The 19997-nt window shown below is 47.2% G+C and overlaps 2 protein-coding genes across 11 annotated transcripts; one reads left to right on the top strand and one right to left on the bottom strand.

Moving 5' to 3' along the window:
• Nucleotides 1-4418: 4418 nt before the first annotated feature.
• On the bottom strand, nucleotides 4419-9598 carry edem2 (ER degradation enhancer, mannosidase alpha-like 2). 5 transcript variants are annotated; one of them, XM_029157258.3, is made up of 12 exons: nucleotides 9534-9598; nucleotides 9129-9430; nucleotides 8631-8741; nucleotides 8509-8548; nucleotides 8318-8423; nucleotides 6863-6988; nucleotides 6341-6552; nucleotides 6122-6263; nucleotides 5683-5807; nucleotides 5463-5607; nucleotides 5227-5348; nucleotides 4419-4977 (listed from the first exon to the last, which is right to left on the bottom strand). In XM_029157258.3, the coding sequence occupies exons 2-12, from the start codon at nucleotides 9218-9220 to the stop codon at nucleotides 4507-4509; spliced, it is 1692 nt and encodes a 563-aa protein (XP_029013091.1). In that variant the 5' UTR covers nucleotides 9221-9430; nucleotides 9534-9598; the 3' UTR covers nucleotides 4419-4506. The 5 variants fall into 5 exon arrangements, with proteins under 5 accessions (XP_029013091.1, XP_029013093.1, XP_029013094.1 ...); XM_029157260.3 differs by having other exon boundaries at nucleotides 9276-9554; XM_029157261.2 differs by lacking the exon at nucleotides 9534-9598 and having other exon boundaries at nucleotides 9092-9231.
• A 330-nt stretch (nucleotides 9599-9928) lies between these two features.
• ccdc135 (coiled-coil domain containing 135) lies at nucleotides 9929-19043 on the top strand. Of its 6 annotated transcripts, none has more exons than XM_041071612.2 (18): nucleotides 9930-10148; nucleotides 10423-10541; nucleotides 10979-11129; nucleotides 11212-11337; nucleotides 11435-11623; nucleotides 11795-11929; nucleotides 12007-12225; nucleotides 12302-12439; nucleotides 12632-12704; nucleotides 12837-12965; nucleotides 13050-13178; nucleotides 13349-13563; nucleotides 13725-13940; nucleotides 14007-14117; nucleotides 14290-14400; nucleotides 14610-14804; nucleotides 18570-18709; nucleotides 18824-19043. In XM_041071612.2, the coding sequence occupies exons 2-18, from the start codon at nucleotides 10450-10452 to the stop codon at nucleotides 18909-18911; spliced, it is 2457 nt and encodes an 818-aa protein (XP_040927546.1). In that variant the 5' UTR covers nucleotides 9930-10148; nucleotides 10423-10449; the 3' UTR covers nucleotides 18912-19043. The 6 variants fall into 6 exon arrangements, with proteins under 6 accessions (XP_040927549.1, XP_040927546.1, XP_029012983.1 ...); XM_029157150.3 differs by having other exon boundaries at nucleotides 10419-10541; XM_041071613.2 differs by having other exon boundaries at nucleotides 9959-9980; nucleotides 10419-10541.
• The last annotated feature ends 954 nt before the right edge of the window (nucleotides 19044-19997 follow it).

Below are 19997 nucleotides of genomic sequence, written 5' to 3'. Positions count from 1 at the left end.
CAGAAGGCTCCTGATCCACTGGCACGTGGGATCAGGGACGATGAGCTGGGTCAGTTCATGGTGGAGTATTCCAGGGGTGACGGTGTTAAAGTGTGAGCTGAAGTCCACCAACAGGATCCTGGCGTATGTGCCAGGGAGATCCAGGTGCTGCAGGATGTGGAGCAGTCCCAGGTTTCCTGCATCATCAGCCCACCTGTTTTTCCTGTAAGCGAACTGCAGGGGGTCCAGCAGGGGGTCTGTGAGGTCCTTCAGATGCCTCAGCACCAGCCTCTCAAACGTCTTCATGACCATAAACAGGGCGACAGGCCTGTAGTCGTTCAGGCTGGTGATGGGGGACTTCTTAGGGGGGGGCATGAGGGTGGACTGTCTGAAGCAGTTGGACACTGTAGACAGCTGCAGAGACCGGTTGAAGGTCTGGGTGAAGATCGGTGCCAGCTGGTCAGCACAGACTCTGAGGCAGGTTGAGGAAACACCGTCAGGTCCTGGAGCCTTTATGGCTTCCTGCCTCTGAAGGAGGCGGCAGACGTTTCCTTCATAAACCTTCAGTGCCACTAATCACGGTTACAATCATGGTTAGCATCATGGTTAGCATCATGGTTAGCATCATAGTAATAATCACTGTTATAATCACGGTTACACTCATAGGTACCGTCATAGTTATGTCATATAATCATGGTGAGCTTCCACTCCCATCTGCACCCACAGCTCGCATTTCACCATACAACACATTCCTTAGTGTGTGTGTCAGTTAAGCCGAGTGTGTGTGGAACCCGATCCAACAGGTCAGTGATGGTTCCGTTACACCCGTCTTATGTTAGTTGTCTGCTGGGAGACACCGCACATGTGTGTCCTGACCTCAGCGTCAGACATGTCGGTTTGTGTTGATGATTTAAGCTATGTCAGAAATCCAGCCTGTGTCAGACAGACAGGGGCATCAGCATCTGTGTGAGGAAGACAGATGTTGTAGTAGATCACAGGGTGGACACAGAGATAGAAGATAGAGATGTGCTCAGTCAGTGTGTCCTCCTGCTTCCTCCACACACCAACAAGGTCCACCAGCTGCGGAAACCGAACAAATCAGTTAAGCACAAAATTAAACAGGCACAAAATAAATAAGTAGGGATGCACTTTAGGCTGACACATTCATAACTAAACAACTGCTGTACTGTTGTTTACCTTTGAGATTAATACTAATAGTAATAATTGTGTTAAGGTATGTGCACACTCATAACAAACATATACATATATCATGTACATACACATATGGATTGTTATACATAATCTCATAATAGTTAATAATAGCCATGACGTACAACATCACAACTTCTCTAATCACACATTAATGATATTGATAGTAATAAGTATCAGTAATACTTATAGTTAGGTTCAGAAAGCCTGTTTATCAGCTCAGGTGTTGAGTCCCACTACAAGGTTAGTAAAGCTGTAGCTTAACATTATTCACCCAAAGGGTGAGGCAGACGTTGGGGCATGAACAATGCCGCTTGTGGAAGCCAGGGTGATGTGAGGGGCTCGGCCACTACGCCCATCCAGCAAGCAGAGGAAGGAATCCCAGCAGCCAGGGAGCCCACACACCTTCAGTTCCAGGAGGCAGGTGTCACGACCCAAACCGCCCACACAGAGCCCCCCACAGACTGCAGCAGCCACAGAGACAGCACCGAGTGTGGGCCACCGGGGGTCAACGCCACGGTCCGTAGGGAGCCCACCAGGAGATGCCCCCGCGCCCAGAGTGGGACCCACCCCCAGTCCACCACCCCACACGAGTTCCCCGAGGGGTCCAGCAGACAGAGCCATCAAAGTGAAGGCCCTGTCCACCTGTAAGTACTGTAAGGCAGAGAGAGACATTTCTTTGGTCCTGTGAGGAGAGCTGTTGACAGACACACACAGTCTGAGTACGGCCTTTAGTTTAGCTGTATATGAGTATAGTGTGAGTATATAAAAATGATCAGTAAACACATGAGATGAGTAGATAAGTTGTAGGAAATGGTGTGTTATGACATGCTGTGCCTCTGGCTGAGGGTTGTTCCTGGGGGTCATCAAGGTTTCACTGTGGTGACCACAGGAACATTGTTAAGGAAGTAGAGGGGGGTTTACTGCACTCATGTATGTAATAGTCAACAGCTCATGTGAGGGTTTGTAACGGTATAAACACAGGTCTTGTGTCCTCAGTCCTTCAGTGGATGCTTTGTACATAGTAAGATGTGCTTTACGTCTTAGATGTACTGTAATTGTACAAACACAAGACTAAACTTTGAGATGGTTTATCACACTGATGATCTCCAGTATATATTATAAAAAGATTTCCACATCAAGGTAATATGTAATTTTGCATTACAATGGACACCTTCACCCTGGACAATGCTGATAATGTGTCAAGGCTCAGTTTAGCAGGTTGAGACTGTGGTTAAAACTGTGGTTGATCAGAAGTAAAGCAAATAAAGCCCACATGATGAGCGCCCCACTGTCAGGGGTGAAAATCCAGGAGAAGTAACAGAACCCGACTGTAACACGAGCCCTGAAAACGGGTCCAAACCGTCCCCGCAGACAACCACACACACATGTTAGCTATTAGCAGTCAGTCGGTGACAACAGAACCAACAGAACCACTGCACTAACACACAGCTCACAGGGTGGGTGTGTGTGTGTGTGTGTGTGTGTGTGTGTGTGTGTGTGTGTGTGTGTGTGTGTGTGTGTGTGTGTGTGTGTGTGTGAGGGCGTGGACCCTCTTCACAATGACTACTTTCGGACCTAGAGCCAAACATTACACACACACACGTGCAGCGTTATGCAACAGTTGTTCAGGCCAGCGTATGTGAGAGGCCGTCAGCTCTGGAAGGCATCACCCGTGTTCTTACCGTCGTCACCACAGCTACAGGGAGTTGGCCACTTGAGCCGATGCTCAGCCCTGCTTCAGCTGCTGCTGGTGTTAATGCTTTGAGCTGACGCTAACCAGACCTCGCGTTAAGGCCAGATGGTGACCATGGGATAGGCCGTGTAACCACTCTGGGTAAATACCTGAGTAATAACTGCAACTGTTCAAAGCCTGAACCTTCTGGCCCGGACTCAGGTTTCTCTGAAACTCTCCTCAGGGCTGTGCTAAAACCGCAGGGACCTGCTGGGTGGAGCAGATCACGATGATCCTTCATCAAGTTAACTCACAAAGACACAGGCGCGAAAGACATCAGCTTCCAGAGTGGGAATAGGTGATCTAACTGAGGCTAAGTTCGCGTAGCCAGCAGGCTGCTGGTGCTCAGCTGCCCTTGAAGCCTCTATGCAGCCTTTTTTGATTTCTCCTGACCTTCTGGACTCTAGCAGGTTTTTACTGGGAGGCCAGTGCTGCAGAAACACCATCACATCCCTTGCATCTTTCCACCAGAACCAAAAATGTCTGTCACTGGGATTTCATTTTGAGCTGCCTCATACAGTAACCACCATTTACATTCATGGTTTTAATGGAGACGTCTTCTTCATGTGCTCAAATCAAAGCAGAAGGCTGGTAAGGTCTGTGTTCGGCAGAGGTTTCAATTAGTCTGACCTGCTTAGACTTGTTGGAATAAAGTCAAGGACACACTTAAAACAATGTGTGTGATGTAGTCATGAAAACAGAGACACACCCAGAGAAGAAGAGAATGAGTGAAGGACCAGAGGAACGTGACAAGAACATGAAGACAGAAATGTTTGCACAGCACAGATGACAAATGAATAAGAAACAGAAAACAACGCAGGAGGAAAAAGAAAAGAATAAGAAACAGAAACAAAACATTTGTAAAGGGCCAGAGGGAATAAGGAGATGGAAGGAGGTGAGGGTCAAGCAAAAAGGAACTCCACCCAAATGGAGGGGAGGGGGTATGAGGGGATGGAGGGAGCCCCACCCTGAATGACACACAAGCAAAACCTGAGCCAAATCAAGACCAGAATGAGATGTTGGACTCACTGCCTGTCCTGGGAATGTCATTAGAAGTTTCCATCACGGCCCAAAAGGGTCCCTGAACCCCAGGTTGTGCACCAGCTTTATCTACTGCACCTGTAACTGACTCCGGTCTGTAAGGTTCTGGTGTTTTAGTAGATGTGGGAGCAAATGTGTACAGATGTGAATCCTGAGTTAGAGCAACAGAACATTGTGCTTCGCGTTCTGGCCTCCAGCTCTGACCGGATCTGCTCTCTGCTGACACCTGCTGGTGACGGAGCCCAGCAGGTGCTGCTTCCACCGGGCTCCCTCTTCATGGCTCCAGTGTCTGCTTGTCTTTATCTTCTGATTTCAAGGAGCCTGTTGCTGCTGCTGCTCCTCAGACTCATCTCAGTCAATGATGTCCTGCTGAAAACCCATAAGAGCCATATAACTATAACCCATAAGAGTTTAACAACAGCTGCATGTTGATTTTAAAAAAAGCACACAAGCATCATTTTTAATAAATAAAAATATATTTAAATAAGACAACATGGAGTCAGTGTCGGGCGGTGATTCCTGAGGTGAGTGGAGCCCAGGCATCAGGCTTTATCTGTGAAAACCTGTCCCAGGATGGAGAGTCGAGCGCTGAATGGCTGAACGGGGCAGGACAGCAGGGGAGGCGTCTTCCTGTCGCCAGATCTCGCAGCGATGCTGTCCAGCTGGTCGGGGGGGGGGCCCTCTGCGCGTCCTGACTGCTGTCCAGACTTTCCCTCCGCCTGCGACAGGCTGAGCAGGATGTCTCTGAGCTCCTGCTGGTCCTGGGAATGGCGGCTGCAGCAGTAGAGCGCTGCCGGGTCCAGTGGGTGAGCCTCTGTGTTGAAGATGAAGCCCCCCGCCCCTAAAACACACTGGCCTGCCTCCCCGCCCTCTTCCCACGACCCGTCCCACTCCACCCCTCCGCCATGCAGGAAGTGGCTGGGGTCAAAGAGCAGGTAAAGGTACTTTATTGTCTCAGCGAGAAAGAAGGACTCCATCCTGTTGTCCAACTGGTGATCCCTCAGGTCTTTGACCTGCACCGATCATAGCAGAGAATAGAACTGAAACATGATGTTCTATGGTTGGACACGTGTATCTGTGTGAAACGAAATGTTTTTATTATGAATGCTCTAAAAAGCTAAATCCGCTTGATTTTACTCTTTTAGTTTAGTTAAATTTTTCCTGTTGCCAGGATCAGACCTGATCACCAGAGCAGAACCTGGTGCAGGTGGAGCCTCTGGTGTCAGCTGTGAACCAGACCTGACTGTGAACACAGATCTTACGCTAGCGTATCCGCAGGGGGTCTTGGCAATCCTCTCTATGGACTCCAGAGCGTCCAGGCCCAGCTGCAGGTAGGTGTGGTCACCTGAGGCCCTGAACAGGTACATGGCGCTCTCGATCAACTCTGGAAGACAGAACCACACAGAGACGTTAGTTCTGTCTCCTTAGAGACAGAACGGTGATTTGATGCTACAATAAACTAGCATTCATTTTGCAGTAACTGACAGCGGTTACCCACCCGGTCTCAGGGGGTACCCTTCCCTCTTGTCCACCGTGTAGCCCTGAGGGATGCTGTAGAACTCGGGCAGGCCTCCAAACTGCCTCCAGACTGAGTAATAGTTCTGAAAGGTTCTGGCTGCGCTGTCCAGGTTCCCCAGCAGAGACTGAAACACAAAGAACGTTATTATTTGCAGTGCAGTGTTCCAATGCATCGGTCAGCAGGGGCAGGGCATGTTCACCTGCAGGCCGGGCCAGAACGCCTCCAGAGACTGGAAAATGGGCATGGACACGGTTCCTTTATGCATCTGGACCCACAGGTACCAGTCGTCAAAGCGTGTGTAGTTCTGAATGGCTCGATCAAATTCTGACAAGCAGGAGATGGAGACATTTATTATTATTATGACATAAATGTTATCAGACATCTTCACTTCAAAGAAAGCAGAGTGACAGGACCAGAACCTGTGAGTGGGTCATATGGGTCATAGCACAACGTCCATGAGTGTGACAGGCTGGATCATTCTGCACTGGAGGCAACAATGTTGAATTGCCAATTGGTACCAGGGAAATACACTGAACTGAAAACTATGAGCTGGTTGTGTAGCCAGAACCATTCATCTGAAAGACTGGACCTACAGCAGCAGGTTCACTCAGTGAACAGAGGTCAGAGGTCAGCGTTACCCTGGAACATGTCGAGCAGCTCCTCGTCCTGCAGCATCACGGCTCCTTTCACCAAGTACTCGAAGTAGGAGTCAACGCCCGCTCCAATGCCCGCGTCCTGAGCCACCCACTTCCTAGACAGGACGTCGATGTGGTTCCCCACCTGGATGGACACACGTGAGCAGGTGAGGCGGGCGCAGGTTCACACATTAGCTCAACTACGGGTGGCGGCTCAACTACCAGCCCGATGTCGGATCTGCTTTTCCACAGAGCTCTGAGAGCTCGACGGGCCGCGTCCTCAAACGATCCGTCTCCCGTCAGTCGACTCAAGGTGGCGAACTCCAGGATGAAGGTTCCCACGCCGGCGGTGCAGGTGACGGGCGTCTCCGAGGGACTGACCCCGTGCAGCAGGTTGACGGTGCCGTAGGGCATGCCGCTCGCAGTCTGGAACGCTGACAACATGTACCGTCTGCTACAGAGCGCTCATCTGATTGGTGCTTGTGAGTGAGATTGTTGAGACCCGATTCAAAGAATTTGCAAACTGACTAACAGATCCAGCGACACTCTAAAACCTACGGAGATTCACCTTCGCCCTGCTGATCATAGCATCACACCTGCATCACATCCCTTTGAATGCTCCATTAATACTCACTGGGAGCTGGTCGAGTCTGTGCAGACTCAAACCTGAATGTCTGAGTTCATGTGTTTGTAACACACGCTACCTCTGTGTTACATGTGCATTCAGTGGCCGTGTGCTGGTACCAGGAAGAAGTTTCCTGGCGGCGTCCTCCGCCATCCTCAGCAGCGGTCCAGAACAGGGCCAACCGGGCTCCAGCTCCATCCCTGCCCGTCCGGCCAAGAGGTGGGCCGACAGCAGCCCCCCCACCACTACACACGCAGGCACGCACACGCACAGACACACACGCAGGCACGCACGGACACACACGCAGACACACGCACGCAGGCACGCACAGACACACACCCACACGCACACGCACGCACGCAGGCACGCACAGACACACACCCACACGCACAGGCAGGCACGCACGCACACACACACACACGCAGACACGCACAGACACACACGCAGGCACGCACGGACACACACGCAGACACGCACAGACACAGACACAGACACACACACGCACGCACGCAGGCACGCACAGACACACACCCACACGCACAGGCAGGCACGCACGCACACACACACACACGCACGCACGCACGCAGGCACGCATGGACACACACACACACGCACAGACACACACGCAGGCACGCACGCACACGCACAGGCACGCACGCAGGCACGCACACGCACAGACACACACGCAGGCACGCACGGACACACACGCAGACACGCACAGACACACACACAGACACACACACGCACGCACGCAGGCACGCACAGACACACACCCACACGCACAGGCAGGCACGCACGCACACACACACACGCACACGCACGCACGCAGGCACGCACGGACACACACACACACGCACAGACACACACGCAGGCACGCACGCACACGCACAGGCACGCACGCAGGCACGCACAGACACACACGCAGGCACGCACGGACACACACGCAGACACGCACAGACACACACACAGACACACATACGCACGCACGCAGGCACGCACAGACACACACCCACACGCACAGGCAGGCACGCACGCACACACACACACGCACGCACGCAGGCACGCACGGACACACACACACACGCACAGACACACACGCAGGCACGCACGCACACGCACAGACACACACGCACAGACACACACGCACAGACACACACGGACACACACGCAGACACACACACAAACACACACACAGACACACACACGCACGCACGCAGGCACGCACAGACACACACACGCACAGACACACAAACACGCAGGCACGCACATACACGCACAGACACACACACACACACAGGCACGCACACACGCGCAGACACACACACACACAGGCACGCACACACGCGCAGACACACACACGCAGGCACGCACACACGCAGACACACACACGCAGGCACGCACGCACGCACAGACACACATACACGCAGGCACGCACACACGCACAGACACACACACAAACGCAGGCACGCACACGCAGGCACGCACACACACGCACAGAAACACACACACACACTCACTGCGTCAGGCATCAGGGTAACACTGACCACAACCTGAACTGTCACCATCAACTCTACCTCTGATGTTGGTTTCAAACACAGATGCGTTGACGTCAATATCAAAATCCACAGTGTCCTGGAGGAGTGACGCCACGCGCTGAAACTCTGTACGGTTCCCCAGAACCTTCACATGTAGCAGAGAACAATACTGAGATCTTCATTGTTACTGTTATTTCTTTGATCCCAAAGTCATTTCTTCCAGATCTCACCAGCAAAGTGTCGAGAGCATCGATTAGAGTGAGTGAAAAGCTGTGTAGGGAGCAGGAGGTGTATCAGAAGGAAGCTCTTACGTTTCATTGCAACACACAACGCTTCCATGACGTCACCCTACCTGCCCCAGGTGTCCTGTCCATCACAGGTGAGTGGGCGGAGCTCATCGTAGGGGAAGGCATTGTCCAAGTAACTGTTGTAGGCGTGGTAGAACATAGACTTGATGCGCTGCCTGGAGCACGAAGGAGGACATTCAACCAATCATCAAATAGCTGTGAAACCACTTCCTGTACAACCTAACACTAATTCACGCATGAATACAACAAACAATTAGTTCATTTCCAAGGGACAAAGATGCAACCTGCTCCATTCTTTGCTTTGTATATTAAACTGAGCTGAATGTGTGATATGTGCTTCACTTTGACTCCTGCTCAGTATTTCTCACTAAAGTCTCTGGTTGTCTGAGTACAAATGAAAGTGAACCATGACCCACATGTGCAACATCTAGACCAGATTTCCCCCTCATGTGTCAGATTAAAGTAATGATTCTGGTGCGTTCTGCAGCCTTCGGACCTCAGTTACCTTCAGCCAGTGAAACTGATGCAGCTCTGGTTGTTACCTGATCGCACCCATCTCCTCCTCAGTGAATTGACGACACGCTGCAGTGCTCAGCAGCCACAGCAGCAGCGCCGCGCACGCGGGAGCGCGCATGGAGGGGGCACAGAGAGACAGACAGGTAGAAACGAAGACCTAAAAACACCCTCACAGGTTTCTGGCGTTGTCCTCTTGTCAGGAAGAAGGAACAGAACGAACTACGCATGCGTAGAAAGCTGCGCTGACGACGGTGTGTTTGTTCTTCTTTTTGTCCTTAAAATGGCGGTTGGCAACCAACTGAAAGATGTATTACCGCCACCTACAATGCTGGAGAACCAGTGTTGATCAATCAGGGAGAAATAAAAAAATCATTTAAAGCATTGTGTTTCCCTCAGAATCAAAACGAATGCCCTGTAACTTCCTGACCGACCGAGTATCTGCTGTACCGTGAATTCCGAGTCCCTTTGCTGTCAATGTACTCCTCAATCTGTCGGTTGCTGGCGTGTTTTTTTGTCTGGTGCTTTATTTAAAAGAAGAAGAAACAAGCAAAACAATGAACAACACTGAATAAAAACAATAGACAATGATTTGGACTATATTCACAATTTATATTTAGTGTTTGATTATACTCTTAACTATATGATATTATATACGATATAATTATATTTTTATGAACCATTTAATTTTCTTTAATAATTAAAATAATAATGACATGTAAATGAATCATAGAACCATATATGCTCATATGTCTATAATTTTCACTTATTTTAGTGAAAATGTGTGACCGCGTGTTCTCGTCACGGAAGTCAGCGTTGACGTCATCGCGTTCACGTTGCTATGGACACAGACGTTCCAAGATCGTAAAGCTAACAGTGAGGTTAGTGAAAGCAGAACCGAGTAGAACCTTAGAACCGGGACCAACGGAACCAGAACCAGTCTGTAGTTGGTTCCAAGAGACTGTTAAAGTAGACACATACAGGTGACGACTTAGGCCGGTTCTGTCGGGAATGTTCATGTCTGGGTTCGTCTGCGCCAGAAGTATCCAGTAAGTGAATCCATGCTGAAGAAACTGTATTATATCTATAATAAAATGAGTTTGTGCATTGAGGACGTGTCGTTAGCTGTGAAGAATATTTGGCTTTGTTCACTTATTTTATTGATGGAAGAAATCTTCATGGAAACATCTCCAATGTTTCTACAAGTCTCTGATAATTAATTTAATTTTAGCTGCTGTATCAGATTCTTGTCTTATTTATAGCTTTCATTCCTGTGTTTTGCACCTTCTATTCTATGTATTATCCTGATGTGGGATCAGATAGATAAAGACTGGTCTTAATACTGAGGAGATGGAGACGGTGCTGGAGGAATGGAGCAGTGATACAGAGACAAAGCGGGAAGAGGAGGAGCTGAGTCTCAGGAACATGAGGGTTTCTGTTCTGTGAGTACACACAAACTGAACATAATACACCATGCATTTGATGAGAACGAGCTCATAATTCATTCTCACTCAATTCATTTCCACATGTATTCAGGGTCTGGATGTAGAATCTGGTACAGGTCACAGATCAGATTTGCAGCTGCAATACTGACTCAAATTAATACTTTTTGCCTAAATATTATTTCCACAGTTTTTAACTAATCACATGTTTGAGATGAGTTTTTGCTTCAGATCTAGGTTAGTTAGTAACAGTAGTAGTAGTTAGTAATAGTTTAACTACCAATGAACTGATTAAATGAGTGGTAAACCTGGTGCTAAATGATAGCAAACTCAGTTGAGAACAACAACAACAACAACAATGATTTGTGGGTCATTTGTGGGTAGGATTGACCTCATCTGCATGTAATAATCATTATTCTTTGATGTGTCTCCACCAGTGTGGACTCGAGCCCTGAGTCCTACAGGACAAACTCTCCTGAAGAGGTTCGACTGTTGGCCATCGTCGACAGTTTCCAGCGTCAGTATTCACACTTGTACCCAGACCGCACACCCCTGCTGCTGTGCCCAGTCAATGAATGTGGGGTGAAGGTAACGCAGAAGCTACAGCTGATCCTATCAGACCGGTGGCGCTAATGTTTTTCTAACCCTTGTGTCTGGTTCTGATGATCAGAAGTTTGTGTGCACCACCCTTCGAGCCACGCCCTCAGCCTTCCCTGAGCTTCTCTCCTGGCAGGGCTGTGCTGCCTTCGTGGCCGACTTCCTGTGTCTGGAGCTTCTGCAGCCACCTGCTGAGGTGGTAAGTGGACCAACGCTGTCACCTGTTCATTTCAACCTCTCAGGGAGGATGAAGGAACCAACACACTGACCTCCTCAGGTGTGTGTTTCTGCCCCAGCCCAGACACATGTCCTCCTCCACCTTAGTGCTGCAGACTCAGAGGGCCACGTGCTTTGAATCTGCCACCCTGCTGTGCAGCCTGTTGCTTGGCGCCCATTATGATGCCTACTGCGTCAGTGGCTACGCAGTCAAACAAATGTGTCTGCTTGACCAGAGTCTGCAGGACTGCCCCCTGCTGGACACAAAGGTGTGTGTCAACAAACAGATTTGCTTCTACTGGCGCTTGCGGACATTGTGTTGATCTGTGTGTGTGTGTGTGTGTGTGTGTGTGTGTGTGTGTGTGTGTGTGTGTGTGTGTGTGTGTGTGTGTGTGTGCGTGCGTGCGTGCGTGCGTGCGTGCGTGCGTGTGTGTGTGCAGAGTGAGATCTCAGAGCAGCAAGAGAATGAGTCCACAGTGAGTCCCTCAACGGAGCTAAAGAGTCGCTTTCTGATTCAACAAGAGAAGAAAAAGCAGGAAGCTGAGGCTGAGCTGCTTAAACAGAAGCTGCAGGAGGTAACAAAGGGAGCAGAGTGCACAACCTTATCTGAAGGTTCACCATCAGTCTTTGACATTTTTCTCCTTGTGACCAGGAGACACAGCAGCAAACAGAAGACCCCCTGCAAGGCCTGCGGGTTCACTGTTGGATTCTGGTGCTGTCAGGAAGTCGGAGCATCCAGGAGAACTTCTTCATCGATCCTCTAACCGGGAGCAGTTACAGCACTTCAGATGACAAGTTCCTGGGCATCGAGAGCGTGTGGAACAATCTCAACTACTACGTGAACATGCAGGACTGCAGCACTGGCTGCGCCGTGAGTCAAGTCTCACACATTTAGGACACTGAGCAACAGAAATAACCCTGAGCCATAACGCATGTATTTATTGTAGGATATGAGGTTTGACCTGGAGGACGACAGGATGTGGGAACCAGTTCTGTTCGGTGCAACCAGCAAAAAGCAGCTGATTCTTGATGTTATCAAGAAAAAGGAGAAAACTTTGACACAGAAAATGACCAGAGATGAGGAGGCAAGTGTGTTTTTGAGCAGACTCTTCACTGAGTCCATTTCCACTGTGTATTTTATCTGATTATGATAAGTTTTATTATTTTCTCTTTTCTCTGTGTTTAGGACACTGAGAAACATTCTTTCTGAATAATATAGATAAATAATGTACTGACCACATTCATACGTTAAAATCAGCGGTGTATGTTTGTTTAAGGAGGAGGATGAGGAGCCCAGGGTGTTTAAAATGCCGAGAGCCTGGCTCGATCACATCACCATCTCAAAAAAAGGTACAACACCAGAACAACTGATCCTGGAACAGTGAGCTAGTACCAGCTGGTGCCTTCACATCATCAAAGCGACATTACTATAAAAACCTATGAAACGTATGAGACTGGATCAGCTGTGTGTAAACCCCACAGACCTGGAGACCCGCTGGCCCAAAGGGCACAAGGTGACCCAATACAGAAAGGCAAAGCTGGAGAAGTTTGCCCCGTACCTGAGGGCAGACGGCCTGGTCACACAACTCACCACATACACAGACTCAGACTGTGAGTGAATCCTAGTATTATTAGTGTCGCCTTTTGTAGCACTGGTACCAGTAGACTGTCAACTTATGCATGTGTGTGATGAAGGCGCTGAGGTCGCCACAGTGAAGAAGTGGTTTCAGCACAGAAGCGACCACCTGGAGCAGAAGGAGCTCGACTTGGCCCACGGCTTCACCACCGATCGCTTCAGACCCGGAAGAAGCTTCAGCCTTTTAGGTAAACCTGCACAGAGTGTGCAACAGAAGCTTTGCAGGCTGCTCACACTCCTCATATGGACACAGAAAAGCAGCTGCTGGACTGAACTGAAGTGTGATATAATGAAACCACAGCAGTTTGACTGATACAGGTACAGGCTTGCTTTTAATCCAGCCTGGATCTATATTCAGTTCACAGGTATAAGACCTCGGAGTTCCAGCACGACATGGACTTCAGCACAACCCATGTGGACAACCTGGTGCGGAGGGAGGTGTCGACTCACCAAATGACTGAGGTCTTTGAGGGCCGCCCCGACTTTCTGTACTACCGTCACGTCGTCTTTGATCCACACATGCAGTTTTCAGACACAGTGGATTCTGTGGATCCAAATGACCAAACTGTGCAGGTAAAATGTGGATGTCGGAAACTAAATCACCTCACCTTGATCGACCAGTTAACCTTTTTCCAGTGTGAGCATTTCACCTTACATGATATTATTATATATATGTATATATATAATCACAAGATTATTTGTGTGTGTATGTATGTGTGTGTGTGTGTGAACAGAAAGTGGTGGAGCGTTTCCACAGGAATCGATCCAAAGCAGCCAACGAAGACGTAGAAGAGCGAGTGTTCCTCGTGGCCCAAAGACGGGTGGAGGTGACCTATCACTTAGAGGATCACAGATTCATCCCTTCAAAGAGGAGCTTCATCAAGCCAGAGCCATCGACAGAGGAGAAAAAAGAGGAGGACTTTGTCCCCGCCATGGTGTCCAGCTTTCAGGTAGAAGGTCGGCTGCACACAGCAGCTCACTATGGGTTAATGTGACAGCAGCATGTGTGTGTCCAGGTTGAACCGTCTGAGAAACCTCCAAGGACCCTGGCCCTGTACCACATGCTGCAGGCCCTGGTGAAGGCCGAGAACCAGGCGCTGCTCCAAATCAGCAAATCCATTAAAGAGGTAGCAAGTCTTCAGGGTCGGCTGGGTCAAAGGTCATGCCGCGTGTTTATCGAGCTGTTGGAAATCCAATGAAGAACAACGTTGATTGCTTGAGGAGGGAGAGTGTTCCCAAGCTTTGTGCAGTAGGTTAGACCCCACCCTGGGCTTAAAAACTGCTTTTCCCACTGAACAGGTGAGAGATATTATGGTCTGCAGAGAGCAGGAGCAGAGTCATATCACGCTCCCCTACTCCTGCTGGACCACGACAGCGGCTGCCGGGGCCCGAAAACAGAGAGAGGAAATGGTGAGAGGCTCGTAAGGAACCTGTTCATACGGTCCAATATGAAGCCGCTAAATTCTGTCTGGTACCACCTACACCCAACACGTCACTTACTGTAGCCTCATGACACAGCTGCTGAAGGACCTTTGCCTTTACCACCAAACTGTCTTAGAGTTAAAGCTCCTTAGTTTGTTTGGACCGTTTAGTTTGAACTGCTTTCTCTGCTGATTCAGGAAAATCTTGATGTGGAGGAGCAGAGGTGGCTGCAGGAAAAGAAGGATGACATTCTGGCTCCCCACCTGATCCGTCTGGGCTCCGCAGGCACTCTGCGCGCCGAGGAGGCCAGGCAGGTCTATCGGGCCTGTTTGGCCGAGTACCAGGAGAGACTGGTGGAGAAGGCCGACCTCATCCAAAAGCGATACGAGATGGTAGAGCCAAGCATCCTGACCGTCGTGGAGAAATGTGCAGTGTTGTTACAGCAGAGTTCACATCCAGTTCTATGGCAGCACTAGGATTCTTATTCAAGATTCAAAAAACTTTATTAATGCCAGAGGGAAATTATTTTTTACACTTTAAATGCTGTCACAGTTAGAGGAACACACAAGAAGGTTGGGAGATTAAAATAAGAATGCTAACACATCTACACACACTCACATCTAATTAGTAGCTAAAGTTGTATCATACAGTACATGTTATTGCATGGAGGATCAACCCTTACAGACAGAGGAGGAGTTGTACAGGCTGATGGCACCGGTAGGAAGGTGTTCTGCTGGGAGCATAAGGAACTATAAGGTCTTTAAGATAAAAAGGAGCTTTATCATTGAGTACTTTGCATGTGAGTAGGAGAATTTTAAATTCTATCCTACATTTTACAGGCAGCCAGTGCAGAGAAGCTAATGTAGGAGAAATGTGATCTCTCTTTCTAAGTCCTGTCAGAACTCTGGCTGCAGCATTTTGAATGAGCTGTAGGCTTTTTAAGGAGCTGTTAGGACATCCTATGAGTAAGGAGTTACAGTAGTCCAGCCTAGAGGTAACAAATGCATGGATCAGTTTCTCTGCATCGCTCTGAGAGAGGATGCTTCTGATTTTAACTATATTTCTAAGGTGGAAGTAGGCGGTTCTGGAGATTTGTTTAATGTATGATGTAAAAGAGAGATCCTGGTCAAACATGACACCAAGGTTCCTCACAGTAGAATCTGAAGCTAATGTTATGCCATCCAGGGTGGCTATCTGACTTAATAGTGTCTCTCTCAGATTTTTAGGCCCAACAATAAGAATCTCGGTTTTATCTGAGTTTAGTTGAAGGAAGTTTTGGGACATCCAGGATTTGATGACTTTTAAACAACCCTGAATTTTGACTAGTTGATCTGTTTCATTTGGTTCCAAGGACATGTATAGCTGAGTATCATCTGCGTAAAAATGAAAATTAATAGAATGCTTTCTAATAATCTCACCTAGAGGAGACATGTATAAGCTAAACAGAATTGGACCCAGCACAGAACCCTGTGGAACTCCATAGCTAATCCTTGTGCGTGTGGAGAATTTATCATTAACATGAACAAACTGGAATCTGTTCAACAAATAGGATTTAAACCATCCCAATGCTGTTCCATTAATCCCGATTCTATGTTCTAGTGTCTGTAATAGAATGTGATGATCAATTGTATCAAATGCAGCACTAAGATCTAACAGGACAAGGACAGAAACTAGACCATTGTCCGAAGCTAATAGAAGATCATTAGTGACTCTAACCAGAGCTGTTTCTGTGCTATGATGTTTTCTAAATCCTGACTGAAAATCTTCATACAGGTTATTCCCACTCAGGTGGTCAGATAATTGTTTAGCCACGATTTTTTCCAGAATCTTGGAAATAAAGGGTAAATTTGAAATGGGCCTATAGTTGGCTAGTTGTCCAGGGTCAAGGGTTGGTTTTTTCAATAGAGGTTTGACCACAGCCACCTTAAAAGCCTGTGGTACATAGCCTAGTTGTAAAGATTGGTTGATTTGATTTAATAAGGATGAGCTGATTAAAGGTAGAGCTTCTTTGAGTAATCTGGTTGGGATTGGATCTAAAAGACAAGTGGACGACTTGGAAGAGTTAATTATTGAGGTTAACTCCATATGAGTTATGGGGGAGAAGCTGTCTAGGTAAGACAGAGGATTTAATAAATTTAAAGTTGATGGATCTAGACAGTGCTTTCTGTCATTTGGAAGAAGTCGCTGCTGAATGTTTTTTCTAATGATGATAATTTTATTAGTAAAGTAGTTCATAAAGTCATTGCTGCTGAGATTTAAGGGGATAGTAGACTCAATACAGCTATGACTCTTTGTCAGCCTGGCTACAGTGCTGAAAAGAAACCTGGGGTTGTTTTTGTTTTACTCAATTAGGGAGGAATAATATGTTTTTCTAGCAGCACAAAGTGCTTTTTTATATTTCATTAGACTGTCCTTCCATGCAATGCAGTTTACATTTATTTTGTTGGAACGCCATTGTCTTTCTAGTTGTCTGGTCCTGTGCTTTAGGCTGCGGATGTCTGAGTTATACCACGGAGCTAACCTCCTCTGATTCACTGTCTTCTTCTTCAGAGGAGCCACTGTGTCTAACATTGTACGTAGAGAAGCTGCAGCATCATCTACAAGACAGTCAACCTGTTCATAAGGATTAAGGTGACTGTTCTCTGTGTATCTGCAAGACATTGAGGCAAAAGATGATGGAATCATCTGCTTGAATCTGGCAACAGCGTTGTCAGATAAACATCTGCTATAGTAACATTTCTTTCCAGCTGTTATAGGGTCAGTTGTGCTAAATTCAAAAGTTAATAAGAAATGGTCAGATAACAGAGGGTTTTGGGGAAGAACTATTAAATTATCAATTTCAACTCCATATGTCAGGACAAGATCTAGGGTGTGGTTAAAACGATGAGTGGGTTCATTTACCTGCTGTGTAAAACCAATAGTGTCTATTAAGGAGTTAAAAGCAGTGCTGAGACAGTTGCTGTCAACATCTACATGAATGTTAAAGTCTCCCACTACAATGACTTTATCTGTGCTAAGAACTAAGTCAGATAAGAATTCAGAGAATTCAGTTAAGAACTCTGAATATGGAGCAGGAGGACGGTAAACAATACAAAACACAACTGGTTTCTGAGTTTTAGAGTCTGGGTGAGAAAGGCTCAGAGTGAGGCTCTCAAATGAGTTATAACTATGTTTAGGTTTAGGAGTAATTAATAAATCTGATTTATAAACTGCTGCTACTCCTCCACCTCTACCTGTACTTCTTGGAACATGATAGTTGATGTGACTCATTGGAGTCGACTCATTTAAAGTAACATATTCATCCTGCTGCAGCCAGGTTTCAGTGAGACAGAACAGATCTATGTGATGGTCACTTATCAAGTCATTTATTAAAAAGGATTTAGATGAGAGAGATCTGATATTTAATAAACCACACTTTATTAGCTTACTGTTACTTTGTTCTGTAAGAGGAACTGTTTTGATGTTTATTAAATTCTGGTAAGTCACTCCTCTTTGATTTGTTTGTGACTTGTATAGTTTAGGTGGTCGAGAAGCAGACACAGTCTCTATGCGATAACTAAGAGTGGGTCGCGGCTGTAGAGAACATGCAGAGAGGCGTGTAAGACTGTGACTCTGCGTCCTGGGCTCCACTCTGAGTTGTCAAGCAGTGGGGGGACTAAGCAACATGGCCATGGCCAGGAGAACGTGTGGAAACTCTCTGGGTAAAAAACATGGAGCAGCAGCAGTTCGACGTCAGGGCTGCAGGTCCTCTCTTTGACAGTCACATGTCCAGTTAATAAAATTTTTGTTTTTGTTTTTTATTGTTAATAAAAACACCCCCCAGTGACCTCACGTTGCTCATAATCAGCGAAGGGAAACGCGGCTTGAATCTTCTCACTTCTCACTTTGCGAAGCATCTTTCTACGGTCTTTATTCCCTCCACTAACTTTTTTGCCTCCTTTGCATCCCCTCGTTTTCCTCCTTATTTCTTCGGGGAAACAATTCTGGCGTATTTTGCGTCCGATTTTAGTGAGATCAGCTGATCACGGGTGTAAAAACAAAGTTTTCTTGAGCTCCGGCATTGCGGATTATGGATGACCGGAGCGAAAACTGTAGAAATATAAGTATTGATCTTTTATCAAATGCTTGTGAGTAGTGTCTAACAAATCTGTGTCCAGGAGACGCTGGAGCTGCAGAAAATGCAAGAGTGGTACCAGAAGAACCAGCTCAACATTAGCGATGAGCAGAAGAAGCAGTATGAGAACGACTGTGTGGAGAAACTGCTGCAGATACATGTGGCCAAAGAACGACTTGACTTGTACAGTGCACACAATCATTAGTCCACATAGAAGCGTTGTAAAGGATTATAGTAGCTGTGTGTTTGTGTGTGTCCAGCTTTTTTCTTCATGTGATATTTGTGTGTTTCCTCCAGGCACAAGGAGCAAGCTCATTACAAGTTTAAGAATTTTAATCAGAAGTTGAAACAAGACCCTCGACTGGTCGCTCACCTGCTCAGCTGAGACCACACTCACAGACCAACAGACTGCTGAGTGATAATCCGCAGACGTCTGAGTCCACCCCAGCAAGCTGCTATAGAAAACACTTCCTGTATTACAACTGACGAATAAACATCTGGATGTCTGGGTCCATGATTATTATCAATAATATTATTATTGATGCAAGTGTGTGTGTGTGTGTGTGAGAGAGACCAGGCTTTATTACCATGTCACGTTACCTGTTCTTTTACAGACTTAAAGGATTTAAAATTTAACAACGTATATGTAGCACATGTCTAAATAGATAGATAGCTAGATAAACTTATACCGCTATCGTATGGGTTGCCGAAAGTAAAAGGAGCACAATACAATACTGGAGAGAAGCCTGAAGTCGAAGCCATCATGGCCGCCAGCTCCGACTCCCTCCCGTTGGGGGAGATTGAACGGGCTGTAACGGCAGGTGTGCGGTCTGAGGCTCCGCTTCAAACTGCTGTTCTGTCGTAAACATAGAATATTTCTGTGGCGCCGGTGGAGAATTAGGTGGAGAACTAACTACTAGCTAGCCGAAGTTACGTCCAGGCTAAAAACAAAAGTTTCCAGGTCAGATGTGGGCGGGATTTGCGCGCACTGTTTGAGGTGATTGAGTTCGCGTCTCTGATCTGAGACCAGCGCTGTTTGAGGGTAGGGGTGGAGTCTACTTGCCCATTCATGAATATTCAGTTTACACTCGGCGAACATTTACGTTTACATTTAACATTTAACATTTACCTTTAACATTTACATTTAGACTTTTACACATTTAACTAAATGTGAGAGAACATGTTGTTTCATTTAGTTAAATGTGAGAAAACTAGTTATAGGTGCTCCTTTTACATTCGGCACCCATAGACCCGCTGACTACAAAAGTGTCTGAATCTTCAAGCAGAAAATCATGCTCTCAAAATATCATTTCAGTAAATATACAATAACCTCTTAATTAAAAGAAATATTTTAAAAGTTACAATTATATGTAATATATACTATATATATATATAAAAAAAACCTCTATTCTCACCCTCCGCGGGTGGTCTCATCCACTTTCCAAGCTCGGGTCCTCTACCAGAGGCCAGG

Source organism: Betta splendens, chromosome 7, assembly GCF_900634795.4.
Source record: "Betta splendens chromosome 7, fBetSpl5.4, whole genome shotgun sequence".
Taxonomy (NCBI): Eukaryota; Metazoa; Chordata; class Actinopteri; order Anabantiformes; family Osphronemidae; genus Betta; species Betta splendens.
The sequence above is the reverse complement of the archived record's forward strand: the minus strand, read 5'-3'. Positions and strand labels throughout refer to the sequence as shown.